This window comes from Oncorhynchus mykiss, chromosome 21, assembly GCF_057628025.1.
Source record: "Oncorhynchus mykiss isolate SJ-2025 chromosome 21, ASM5762802v1, whole genome shotgun sequence".
In the NCBI taxonomy this organism is placed as follows: Eukaryota; Metazoa; Chordata; class Actinopteri; order Salmoniformes; family Salmonidae; genus Oncorhynchus; species Oncorhynchus mykiss.
The window spans coordinates 10997704-11010017 of NC_143042.1; the positions used below are offsets into that span (position 1 = coordinate 10997704).

A 12314-nucleotide genomic window follows, 5' to 3' on the forward strand; every position below is an offset into this window, starting at 1 on the left:
GGGGGATGCCTAGTCCGTTGTACAACTGAATGCATTCAACTGAAATGTGTCTTATGCATTTAACCCAACTCCTCTGAATCAGAGAGGTGCGGGGGGCTGCCTTAATCAACATCCACGTCATCGGCACCCGGGGAACAGTGGGTTAACTGCCTTGCTCAGGGACAGAATGAAGGGCAAACTGCAGTTGCTACATCCATTATTGGACTTATAAATTAATTATATATACCCATTCTTGAAGAATATAACGTAATGCCTCATGAGCTTAGTTCAACTGTCACACCCCATCTGAACCCAAAATATAAGCTGGTTTTACTACAATGATTGTAAACGTTGTAAATGTATAGCCTCAACACTGTATAGCCTAAAAACATAGTTAAAACATGGTATTATTGGTTAAAACAACACCTTTGATATTCTGTATGGTCAGTCCTCTGTCTATGAATTTAAATGGTTAAATTTAAGGCCCGTCCCTCAGCTTTTTACCAAAAGAGAGCAGGGTTGACGCTTTGTTATTGTTTCAACAGCGGATTGGCCCTTTAAGTGGAGACTTGAGAGATATGGGATAAGCCACCTAATTGTGTCTGCGCAGGATCCTTTCAATGATTTTAGAACATGAACAACAGAGAATGCAATGCAATAACGTGTTTGGCAAAATAAACATCCTGCTGGGCAAAAACTGGTTGAGTTGATTCAACTTTGATGACGTTGAATCAATTTGGAAAAATGATTGGATTTAAAAAAAATCAGCAACATAAGGGTATATCGGGGTGTTTTCACCTAACTTTAAACATAAATCCAATGACATGGTTAATTTTTTGTTGCTGTATTGAATTTAGTTGACAACAAATGTAAATCAAAACTAGACGTTGAACTGACGTCTGTGTTCAGTGGAATGTAGCCTACATAATTCAAGAAAAAACCTTTGATTGCACTTACTGATTATGGATTTGATCAATATCTGTGATTTCTCTTCACTTTCATAACCTACATTTCTTGATTAGACTTGTATATTACAAATGGCATTTGATTAGCCTTTAGCAACAATAATTGTAAATAGGGTAGTAGTAGCCACCTGGGGCAACTGCCCCCCTGTAATTCACATAAAGACCACAAGATGTCAAATTATTTTTCCAACACATTCCCTGGCTGTCACTGACTGTTCTTGCTGAACAAAAAATGTCCTGTGTCATTACAACCTTGAGATATTTCAACAAAACGATTTTGTGGTAAGTTGATCTAATTTTTCACATTTAGCAAAAGTTGTAGATATATTATAATTAGTTAGATCGATATATTTTTGTTACAAATTCAAGTAGGAAAGCCTTAGAAATAACCAACTTGTTTAGAGAGAAACATGTTGATAGTTTGAGTATGTTAGATGAGTGTGTTGGGGCAACTCTCCCCCCTACTAGGGGGTAACTGACCTCTGGTTGTTACCCCTTTATGGTTATGAATGTTTTTATTCCTCAGTTAGACAATGACTAGCCCAGTTAGTGCTAGTTTATGCTAGCTAGCAACTTCACTAGCATTAAATGCTTGCCAGCTAGCTAGTTAGCATAAGCTGCTAGGAGTGCTAGCTAGCAATCTCACTACCAGATCGTCTGAGGAAAAATATATTTAAAAAGATAACATAACTGTTATGCGGAGTGGAACAGGGGAACCCAATAACAGACTCAGACAACGAGAGTGGGAGGAAGTAACCAAGGTATTTATTGAACCCCAGGGGGGAGATGGAGTGTAGGTCAGGGAAAGCTTGTGCGGGTTGCTGGAAACCAGGTGCGGAGGCTGAGGCTGGAGTGAGAAGGGTTGAGACATGGTAAGCAGGTCCGGAGTAGCAGGATGACTAGACGTGGTACAGGCACCAGAGTCAGAGCGGGTAGAATTGTAGGGGAGAGGAAAATAGCATCAGGCAAGGAAACCAGGATCTGAATAGTAACAAATAGCTAGCCACGTAGACTGACTGAGCAGATATTACAATCTGGCAGTGGCAGGGCTGAGTATTTGTAGAAGTCTTGATTATGGAACAGGTTGCAGCTGGTGGGGATCTGCTCTGACTCCAGCACACAATCACACACACACACACACACAGAGAGAGAGAGGGAGGGGGAGAGAGTACTGGAGGAGTGGCGGCAGGTCAAGGAGACACAGGATGAGCAGTAGAGGGCGTGGCAGGAGCAGATGTGACAATAACTTAATTTCAGTTCTAAATGTTTCCGCTAGTGACTGATAGCTTTACTGTTAATTCAACTTGATAGCCTTTTAGCTATTTTACGCAGCATTTTATGTTATATAGTTAGAAAAAACGTAGATAGCTAACAGAGAGCTTTTCAATTGGCATCTCTCCCCCTGTTTTCAGTCACAGGTGGGGATTTAGGTGCAAGCAGTGCTGGAGGTGGGCTCATGAGTTGTGCTCCAATTTTACTAGGGATAGCTGTATTTGTGACCTACATGTTCTAATTAGAATTGTGCAATAGCAGAACATAAGAGAGTTGCCACATCGTTACACTGAGTTAATTAGTTAAATTACTGGTATTAAATGTTATATTCCAATGTTATTTAATGTTATTTATATTTCATTCTAATATTATATTCCAATGAATATTTTTTTGATTAATTAAAAGCACTATTGAAAACCTTTTGCTCCTGAATGTCATTTTAAAGACTGCTGGGATTTAAGATCTTGCATTATTCAAATCATATTTAGTGTAATGGTACATAATGGATTGTATGTGTAATGGTACATAATGGATTGTATGTGTAATGTTCCTTTTCCATACAATCCATTATGTACCAACAGAGAAAGAACAAATAAAAGGAATGTGCAGGTGAGCTAAAAAGAGGGACTTTACATCAAATCTCCTCATAGTGCAGGTATTAATGGTGACATGTGCAACACCATCCCCCCATATTTAATTTAAATCATTAAAATAAGACAACTAGACTTAGCTTTTCAGTATTACTTACTAAATAGTTTCTAAATAAAACTGATTAAATGGATTTTAACACACTTGTGTGAAACCCTATGCCATAATCTTCTACCGGGGTAGGTTAGCCTATCTATTTTGACCAAAAATATAAACGCAACATGCAACAATTTCTAAGATTTTACTGAGTTACAGTTCATAGAATGAAATCAGTCAATTGAAATAAATTCATTAGGCCCTAATCTATGGATTTCACCTAACTGGGCAGGGACACAGCCATGGATGGGCCTGGAAGGGCATAGGCCCACCCGCTTGAGAGCCATGTCCACCCACAGCGAAGCCAGGCGCAGCCAATCAGAATGAGTTTTTGGGTTACACGTGGTGTGCGGTTGTGGGGCCTTTTGGATGTACTGCCAAATGCTCTAAAATGACTGGGTGTCTTATGGTAGAGAAATTAACATCCAATTCTCTGGCAACAACTCTATTGGACATTCTGACAGTGAGCATGCTCCCTCAACTTTAGACATCTGTGGCATTGTGTTGTGTGACAAAACATTTTAGTGGCCTTTTACAAGGTGCACCTGTTTAATGATCGTGCTGTTTAATCAGCGTCTTGATATGCAACACCTGTCAGGGGGATAGATTATTTTAGCAAATGAGAAATGCTCACTTACAGGGATTTAAATAAATTGGAGCACAACATTTGAGAGAAATAAGCAACGCTTGTATTTGTCGGGGACACGAGGAAACAAGTCGCCTAATTGGTTTAATAGCCTAATATCGATGTGCCATACGTAGTTTGTGCGCAACCGCTACCACAAAAAGGTGAACTGAACAACACGCTTCCTGAGTCCTGAAAGCTCTGCTTTCATTCGGACGCTTTTGAAGTCTGTTTAGAGATGACAACGCCGCTTTTGAACTGCGCAATCATGTGGCATTCTGCTTGAAAGTGTATTTTATTGTATGAAGTATTGGATATAATTTTTTTACGGAATATAGCCTACGCATCTTGTGTGAGATGAAAACAGTTCCAGAGAGCGAAATACGTTCATTGGTTATGGTCACAATACGAAGAAAACGATGTCGCATTATTGTGAGGATCTTCATCGTTTGGAAATGTAAGTGGTTTTGTTAAACGTTCTATTGCTTGGACCTTTTGTTTGGCAGCTCTCTGGGAGTCTTTTCAATGAGACTCAATCTATTCCATTTTAGCCTAATTTTCAGCTGGTAAAATAACAGTTTCACTAGTAGTTGTAAACTACATGGTGGTTCGAGCTATTCCACTGTAAGTAGACAACCATCTGGATTTTGCTCGTTTAGTTATCTAATTCAATAGCTAATGCCTCATGAGTTTAGTTCAACTAACACCATAAGAACCCAAAATGTCAACATATTTTACTCCAATGTTTGTAAATGTAAACAAGCACTGTAAAGCAGGGCTGCCCAACCCTTTTCCTGGAGATCAACTGTCCTGTAGGTTTTCAGTCCAACCCTAATTTGGCATATCTGATTCAGCTGATTCAGTCTTGTTGAGCAGCTAATTTAGTAGAATCAGGTGTGTTAATTTATGGTTGGACTGAGAACCCACAGGGCAGCCCTGTTGTAAAGCCTCAACGTGGTTATAATTATAATAGCGCTGTGGATGCAAGGACTGATTATCTATTATGTCTATGAATTTGAGTGGTTACATTTCTCCATGTCCATCCCTCAGGTTTTTTTTTAGCAAAAGAGGTGGGATGGCCACTTTGTTTTAATTAAGGACTCTAGCATTAACTTTTTTTCTCTGCAAAATAACCTTAACTGTCATATGACAGTATTGGATGCCAATACCCATCTTTCTCTCTCTCTCTCTCTCTCTCTCTCTGTGTCTCTCCTCTCTCGCAGTTCTTTTTGAATGGGACGCTTAAGAGTGGCTCCTAAGATGTTTGCAACTTCTTCACCAACAACCTGAGACTCAGCCCTCAAACAGTAGAATGTGTCCCGTTGTGCCACAACCACTGTGTGTGTCTATTGACGGGCACTTACATGGCTTTAGGGTTACCTTGGCATTCCTCCTGTCCATGTGTCTGTCCCGTATGATGTTCACGGCCGCCTGCCCACCACCCTGCCTGTGTGCCAGTGACATCGTCTCCTGCAGTGGTCGCAATCTGTCAACCGTTCCCCCTGACCTCCCTGGCTATGTCACCCGATTGGACCTCAGCCACAATGTCCTCACTGCTCTGCTCTTGGATTGGTCAGACCGGCGTCTGGACAGGCTGACTGTACTGGTCCTCAGCCGAAATGCCATTATCCATCTGGCACCGGACGCCTTTGCCCCCACCCCTCACCTTCGCCACCTGGACCTCTCGTCCAATGGGCTGTCTTGGCTCAATGCATCTGCCTTCCATGGGCTCGGGGAACTGGAAGTGCTGCTTCTGTTTGGAAACCGCATCTGTCAGACCATGGCGGGAGCCTTTGAGGGGCTGAGCAGCCTGGAAAGGCTGTATCTGGGCGGGAACAGACTGACTGCCTTCCCCCTGGAGCTCTACCAGCGAAATGGGGCTCTGCCACGCCTGCGTTTCCTGGATCTGTCGACGAACATGGTGAGGCAGGTGCCCGTGCAGAGCCTACTCTCTCTGGCCACCTGGCAGCAGGGTGGCATCTACTTGCAGGGGAACCCGTTGGTGTGTGACTGTGCCTTGCGCGCCATGCTGGAGTACTGGGAGAGGAGGCAGTACTGTCCCCTACTAGACTTCAGGGAGGAGTATCCATGCAGTCTGGGTCAGGAGTGGCTGAATTGTTCTGGCAACCCTCAGGGTGGGTTCCATGGAACTGTAGAAGTGTCTTACCAGGCAGAGCCTGGCGATTGGCTTATGGTGCCGTGCCCTGGCATTTCTCTCCCCTTCCAGGAAGAGGTGGTGGTGTTCTGGGTGACCCCGGGCGATGGATCCCCGGCACTGGGCGTAACAGACGATCAGAGCAGCCGCCTCACGGTCCTCACCAACGGTACCCTGGAGATCCGAGGGGCTCTCCGTGGGGATTCAGGGACTTACTCATGCGTGGCAGTCCGCGGTCGACACCGGAGCTCCAACGAGACTTTGGAGGTCACCGTCTCCGTAGGTAACCCCAGCGGACCAGGCAAGAGCGGGGAGGAACGTAGCAGCGGCGGGGCGCATTTTAACACGGCATTTACCACGCTGGCGTCCTGTGTGGTCAGCATCGTCCTGGTGCTCCTCTACCTGTACCTCACTCCCTGCCGTTGCCATGGTGGAAATGCCAGGGGAGTTGGTGGGTGCGGCGGGCGAGCCATGCTCCTCTGTGCAGACCCCAGAGAGGCGGAGCTCACAGACCGAAGGGTCACCGGTGGAAAGAGGGTGGCCTTCCTCGAAACGGGGGACGAGCACCCCCACAAATGCAGTGCCAAGCACCCAGTAATGGACACTGCAGCCACAGAGGGCATATTGAAGAACGGAAGCAGGGCCTTGGAGCAGGTCCACGAAGAACACCTTGTGTAGCATTCAGGGTGTGTCCTTCAAGCCCCACCAGGCTTTCATGGTTCTCAAAATGTAAAATATTAACCTCGCATTGAGAATCCATACATGAAAGTAGTTTTAACACCATTTATTTCACAACAGTGATCAGACTGCTTTTTAATGTTATACCTACTGTGTGGACAGATATGGAAACAGATTGTCAAAGTTTTATACATATGAACTTGCAGATAAAGAAATAGTTCCAAACAAAATACATTCTGTGGAACACCTGTGTGAAATTCATTATGTAGGCATTCATGGATCTATAATGTTATTACAGGATACACATGGTATACACTGTCCATCCAAATAATTACTTGCAGGTTCCTAGTCTGTCATAAGGTGCCATGCGCTATTATGAATGATCATAACAGGGCGAACACTGTAAATGTATTCTTAATGTATTACATGCAGGTTGAATGGATGCATTCAGACAAAGATGTCAGTCGACCCTGATCAGTTTCTGGGGACTAGCCAGCTCTAGCCCCAAGCCTCCCATGACCTATATACTATTGTTGTTCTCAGTTATTTTTGCAGGTGTGACCGTGAATAGAGTTTTTCAAGGTGAGGAAGGGACTGATATGTTACTGCTGGTATTAATATATTGAACTAACTTAGAAATTGACATTCATTTAGAATAACTAAATTCCGTTGTCTTAATTTAAGTATATATGCATTTCAGATGAGTAGGCTTTTTTTTTATCTGACAATGATCTCGAAACAGTGCAAGAGACCTGCTTTTATACACCATTTTAGACACCATTTTAATAGAAAGAAATCACTTAATTTTATATTAGTGTTAGGCCGTAATGGAATAAAGCATTTTCACGTCCTTAGAGGTGATGGAGTGGACATGAATTGATTGCTGAAATCTCCCCCCCCCCCCATGACAGTTCTCTAGGGGACATATTTAACTACAGTAGGTTCCCACTCCCACCCCTCACTGACAGTTCTCTACGGGACATATTTAACTACAGTAGGTTCCCACTCCCACCGATGACAGTTCTCTAGGGGACATATTTAACTACAGTAGGTTCCCACTACCACCCTCACTGACAGTTCTCTACGGGACATATTTAACTACAGTAGGTTCCCACTCCCACCCCCCATGATAGTTCTCTAGGGGACATATTTAACTACAGTAGGTTCCCACTCCCACCCCCACTGACAGTTCTCTAGGGGACATATTTAACTACAGTAGGTTCCCACCCTCACTGACAGTTCTCTAGGGGACATATTTAACTACAGTAGGTTCCCACTCCCACCCCCCATGATAGTTCTCTAGGGGACATATTTAACTACAGTAGGTTCCCACTCCCACCCCCACTGACAGTTCTCTAGGGGACATATTTAACTACAGTAGGTTCCCACTCCCACCCCCCATGATAGTTCTCTAGGGGACATATTTAACTACAGTAGGTTCCCACTCCCACCGATGACAGTTCTCTAGGGGACATATTTAACTACAGTAGGTTCCCACCCTCACTGACGGTTCTCTAGGGGACATATTTAACCACAGTAGGTTCCCACTCCCACCGATGACAGTTCTCTAGGGGACATATTTAACTACAGTAGGTTCCCACTACCACCCTCACTGACAGTTCTCTACGGGACATATTTAACTACAGTAGGTTCCCACTCCCACCCCCCATGATAGTTCTCTAGGGGACATATTTAACTACAGTAGGTTCCCACTCCCACCCCCACTGACAGTTCTCTAGGGGACATATTTAACTACAGTAGGTTCCCACCCCCACTGACAGTTCTCTACGGGACATATTTAACTACAGTAGGTTCCCACCCTCACTGACAGTTCTCTAGGGGACATATTTAACTACAGTAGGTTCCCATTCCCATCCCCACTGACAGTTCTCTAAGGGACATATTTAACTACAACTACAGTAGGTACAGACAAGTTATTATATGGAAATGTGGTCCCATTAAAAAAATGAGGCTACATCCAATATATCCTTTAACAACGCTTTAAAAAATCCTTTCAGCCAACAAAGGAAAAGAGGATCTTTACAAAAACGACATTCATGCTTTTATGTGTTGTAGTCTGTTTGTACTGTAGGAATGGAACAAACCATTCTTGATTTGATGCTTGAAGCCACAGGGATCCCAGAGCTGTATCTGATTTTAGATTGTGCTGTCTCACTAACTAACAGGAAATCCATGTCAACAACAGATCTCTTTGCTGTCATTACCATAACTGTACGGGAGTTAGAGGAACACGTGGGATGAAACTCCGCCTCCATGACAGTTATATCATTGAAGAAGGGGCAAGACAAGGCGAGCATTTGTGTACAGCAACTCACAAATTATTTTTCTCATGCAATTACATAGTTTAGATTAGTGCACAGTATGGCCATAGGGTACTATATTCTGAACTGTCTCGTTTTTTGTTTTTGAAGTCCTCCCTAAAACACACATTGCCCACAAACTGATGTGAAAACGACAATTCATGTCTGGGCTTTCTTCTCCTAAGAAGAAAATGGAACATTTTCCCAGCAATGGCAGGGAGCTACCACCACACGGACTATAGGCCTGGCTTCTGTAATAATGACAACTCAGAGATGTTTAGTATGTGTGCCCATTGGTCAATGACTGGATGCTATGATGAGCCTGTTAGATGTATTAGCATATTTGTATGATATACTACAATCACACACACAAAAGGCAAGTTTTGTTAAATACATACACAGGTTACAATATGTACATGTGTTTAAATTGGCATGTTGACAAACGCATCTGGAGCCCAAATGCATATAACAGAGAAGGTAGTTATTCCAGAATACCTACATTTCATTTCAAGGCATTTTAAAATGTTTTATCATTCAAAATATCCAGGGGTGCAACTTTCACTGGGGACGGGAGGGGTATGGGGGACATGTTTCCCCCACAGTCTGAAATTGCATTTTTGTCCGTCCCCGTCCCCCCGTCCCCCGTCCCCCAGGTTTGTCATTGGAATGCGATACAAAACGAGGCAACGCTGTGCTTTAGGACCATGTGGACACCTGCGAGCGGTCGGGTAGGCTGTTTGGAGAGTGTGTCTGACTGGATAAAAAAATGTGTCCCCCCCACTTCTAAAACCAAAGTTGCGCCCATGAAAATAACCACCACTGAATTTCCATTCTAGTAAAGCACTACAAAGAGTGAATTGACAACACTTCCGAATATCCAGTACATTCCATTTCATAGAACACTCCCTCTTTCTCTATTTTCAGCTAATGCATGTCTGTGGTGTGACCTACCTGAGCTCCTCTTAACAGAACTGGGTTTCTTGATGTCTACTACATGAAAGTTTGCCCTTTACAATGCCCACTGGGCACAGACATCAATTCATCGTCTATTCCATGTTGGTTCACCCTAATTTCATTTAAATTACGTGGAAACAACATTGATTCAACCAGTGTATGCCCTGTGGGTGGTTTGCTCTCTCCCTCTGTTTTGTTCAATCTGGGAAGGTTTTACACTCCTGTGTAACTCTGTCATGTCACACTGTTTAGTGTACTATTCAATCCCAATTTGAGATATGCAAATCTGAAATGACACATTTCCTGTTGATATCAATGAATTATTAGCACTTGAGTAATGAGTGCATCATATCTCAATTATTCTACCTTCTGTATGTGTACAGTAGGCATATTTTCTCTGTAGCACAAAAAATGAACAGTACTGTTTTGCAGTTGTGTAAAGTTCTACTTTAGTAGTTTTTGAGGGTATCTGTATTTTACTATTTATATTTTTGACTACTTCCCCTTTTACTCAATATATTTTCCCTGAAACCCAAAAGTACTTGTTACATTTTGAATGTTTAGCAGAACAGGAAAATGGTCAAATTCACTCACTTATCAAGAGAACATCCCTGGTCATCCTTCTGCCTTTGGCGGACTCACTAAACACACATGCTTTGTTTGTAAATTATGTCTGAGTGTTGGAGTGTGCCCCTGGCTCTCTGTAAGTACATTAAAAAAACACAAGGTACAGTCTGGTTTGCATAATATAAGGAATTTTACATTATTTATACTTTTACTTTTGATACTTAAGTACATTTAAAACAAAATACTTTTACTCAAGTGACTTTCCCTTTTTCTTGAGTCATTTTCTGTTAAGCTATATCGAATCAAAGTTTATTTGTCACGTGCGCTGAATACAACCGGTGTAGACCTTACAGTGAAATGCTTACTTACAGGCTCTAGCCAATACTGCAAAAAAGGTATTAGGTGAACAATAGGTAGGTAAAGAAATAAAACAACAGTAAAAAGACAGGCTATATACAGTAGCGAGGCTGTAAAAGTTGCAAGGCTACATACAGACACCGGTCATACAGACATCAGTCAGGCTGATTGAGGTAGTATGTACATGTAGATATGGTTAAAGTGACTATGTATATATGATGAACAGAAAGTAGCAGTAGCGTAAAAGAGTGGGTGGTGGATGGGACACAATGCAGATAGCCCGGTTAGCCAATGTGCGGGAGCACTGGTTGGTTGGGCCAATTGAGGTAGTATGGACATGAATGTATAGTTATAGTGACTGTGCATATATGATAAACAGAGAGGAGCAGCAGCGTAAAAAGAGGGGTTGGGGGGGCTATTTGATTACCTGTTCAGGAGTCTTATGGCTTGGGGGTAGAAACTGTTGAGAAGCCTTTTTGTCCTAGACTTGGCACTCCGGTACCGCTTGCCATGCAGTAGTAGAGAGAGCAGTCTATGACTGGGGTGGCTGGGGTCTTTTACAATTTTTACACCGCCTGGTGTAGAGGTCCTGGATGGCAGGCGGCTTAGCTTGACATTTATTCAAGTCTGACAATTGAGTACTTTATCCACCACTGCTGTTTTGACTGGTATTTACCTGGTATTTGATAGGAAATAATGTGGTAACATTGGGTATTTTCTGGTACTTTACACCTCTGGTGGCATGCGTTTTGTTCATAGCCTAGTACAGTAGAGAAATGGTGCCCTCGTGCTTTAACTGAGGGTGCCACACGTTCTGACTGAGAGATGTATTGTTAGGCTTATTCCTTACAACATATAAATGCAACAAGCACACTAAATGGTAGGCTACACACCACAACAACATTAGGGTTTGAGTTACAGCTATTATTGGGTAATAATGAATAGCAATTGGGTAATGGCAATACAATTCCATATGTACTGTAAATATATTTCGATTCAGTCCAGGCCAGATGGTAACATCAAATACATTTCAATTCCTAACTTAAATGGATGAGATGGTAATGGTTTGTCATCCTACCACCTTTCTTCAGGACCAGGGTGAAAGCCCTGTTGGATCCCAATTGGTATTTTGAAGTTTACTGTGTGCACTTAAACCACATTCTGTGCAGAAAGAGAATGTGTTTAATAAAACATCCGTTTTAATTCAACATCAAACCACTGTTTTATTGATTTGATTCTAAATGACCATTATCATAACACAAGATAGGCAGCGCAGCAGCTTCATTAGAATAGGGCCCTCTGTGTAACGGTTGTGAGTAACCACTGGATGGAGCTAGTAAACTTCATAGACCTACTATCACACTCTGCACATTGTAGAAATCAGGGATTTGCTACAGTAGATGTCAGTGTTTTTATGTGCAGTTCTCCCCTCTACCCTGGTAGTACATTAGAACACACTTGTAACAGTCACATGATTGTGTCAATAGCATTTCTGTGAGATACTCGCGTGCCAGTAAGTTGTGTGAAGCCAGTAGGCCTACACAATAATCTCATTTTGGGGATTGTCACCTTCACACTTGTTTTTGTAGTGGTTTGTCACATTTTGAATAGTGACAATTTGTTAGACCATCAATCAAACTCATGTCATGAAGTGCTTAACAACATGACGGTGACAATGAAAAATGAACACCAGAGGG

General features: G+C 42.6%; 1 protein-coding gene across 1 annotated transcript; it reads left to right on the top strand.

The window, feature by feature from the left end:
- Positions 1–3618: 3618 nt before the first annotated feature.
- LOC110499956 (amphoterin-induced protein 2) lies at positions 3619–7270 on the top strand. The gene is made up of 2 exons (XM_021577015.3): positions 3619–4042; positions 4809–7270. Exon 2 carries the CDS (start codon positions 4898–4900, stop codon positions 6416–6418), a length of 1521 nt encoding a protein of 506 aa, XP_021432690.1. The 5' UTR covers positions 3619–4042; positions 4809–4897; the 3' UTR covers positions 6419–7270.
- Positions 7271–12314: the final 5044 nt, after the last annotated feature.

What these genes read in the sequence shown, in the direction of transcription:
- LOC110499956 (XM_021577015.3), top strand. Translation starts at nt 4,898, where the DNA reads ATGTGTCCCGTTGTGCCACAACCACTGTGTGTGTCTATTGACGGGCAC.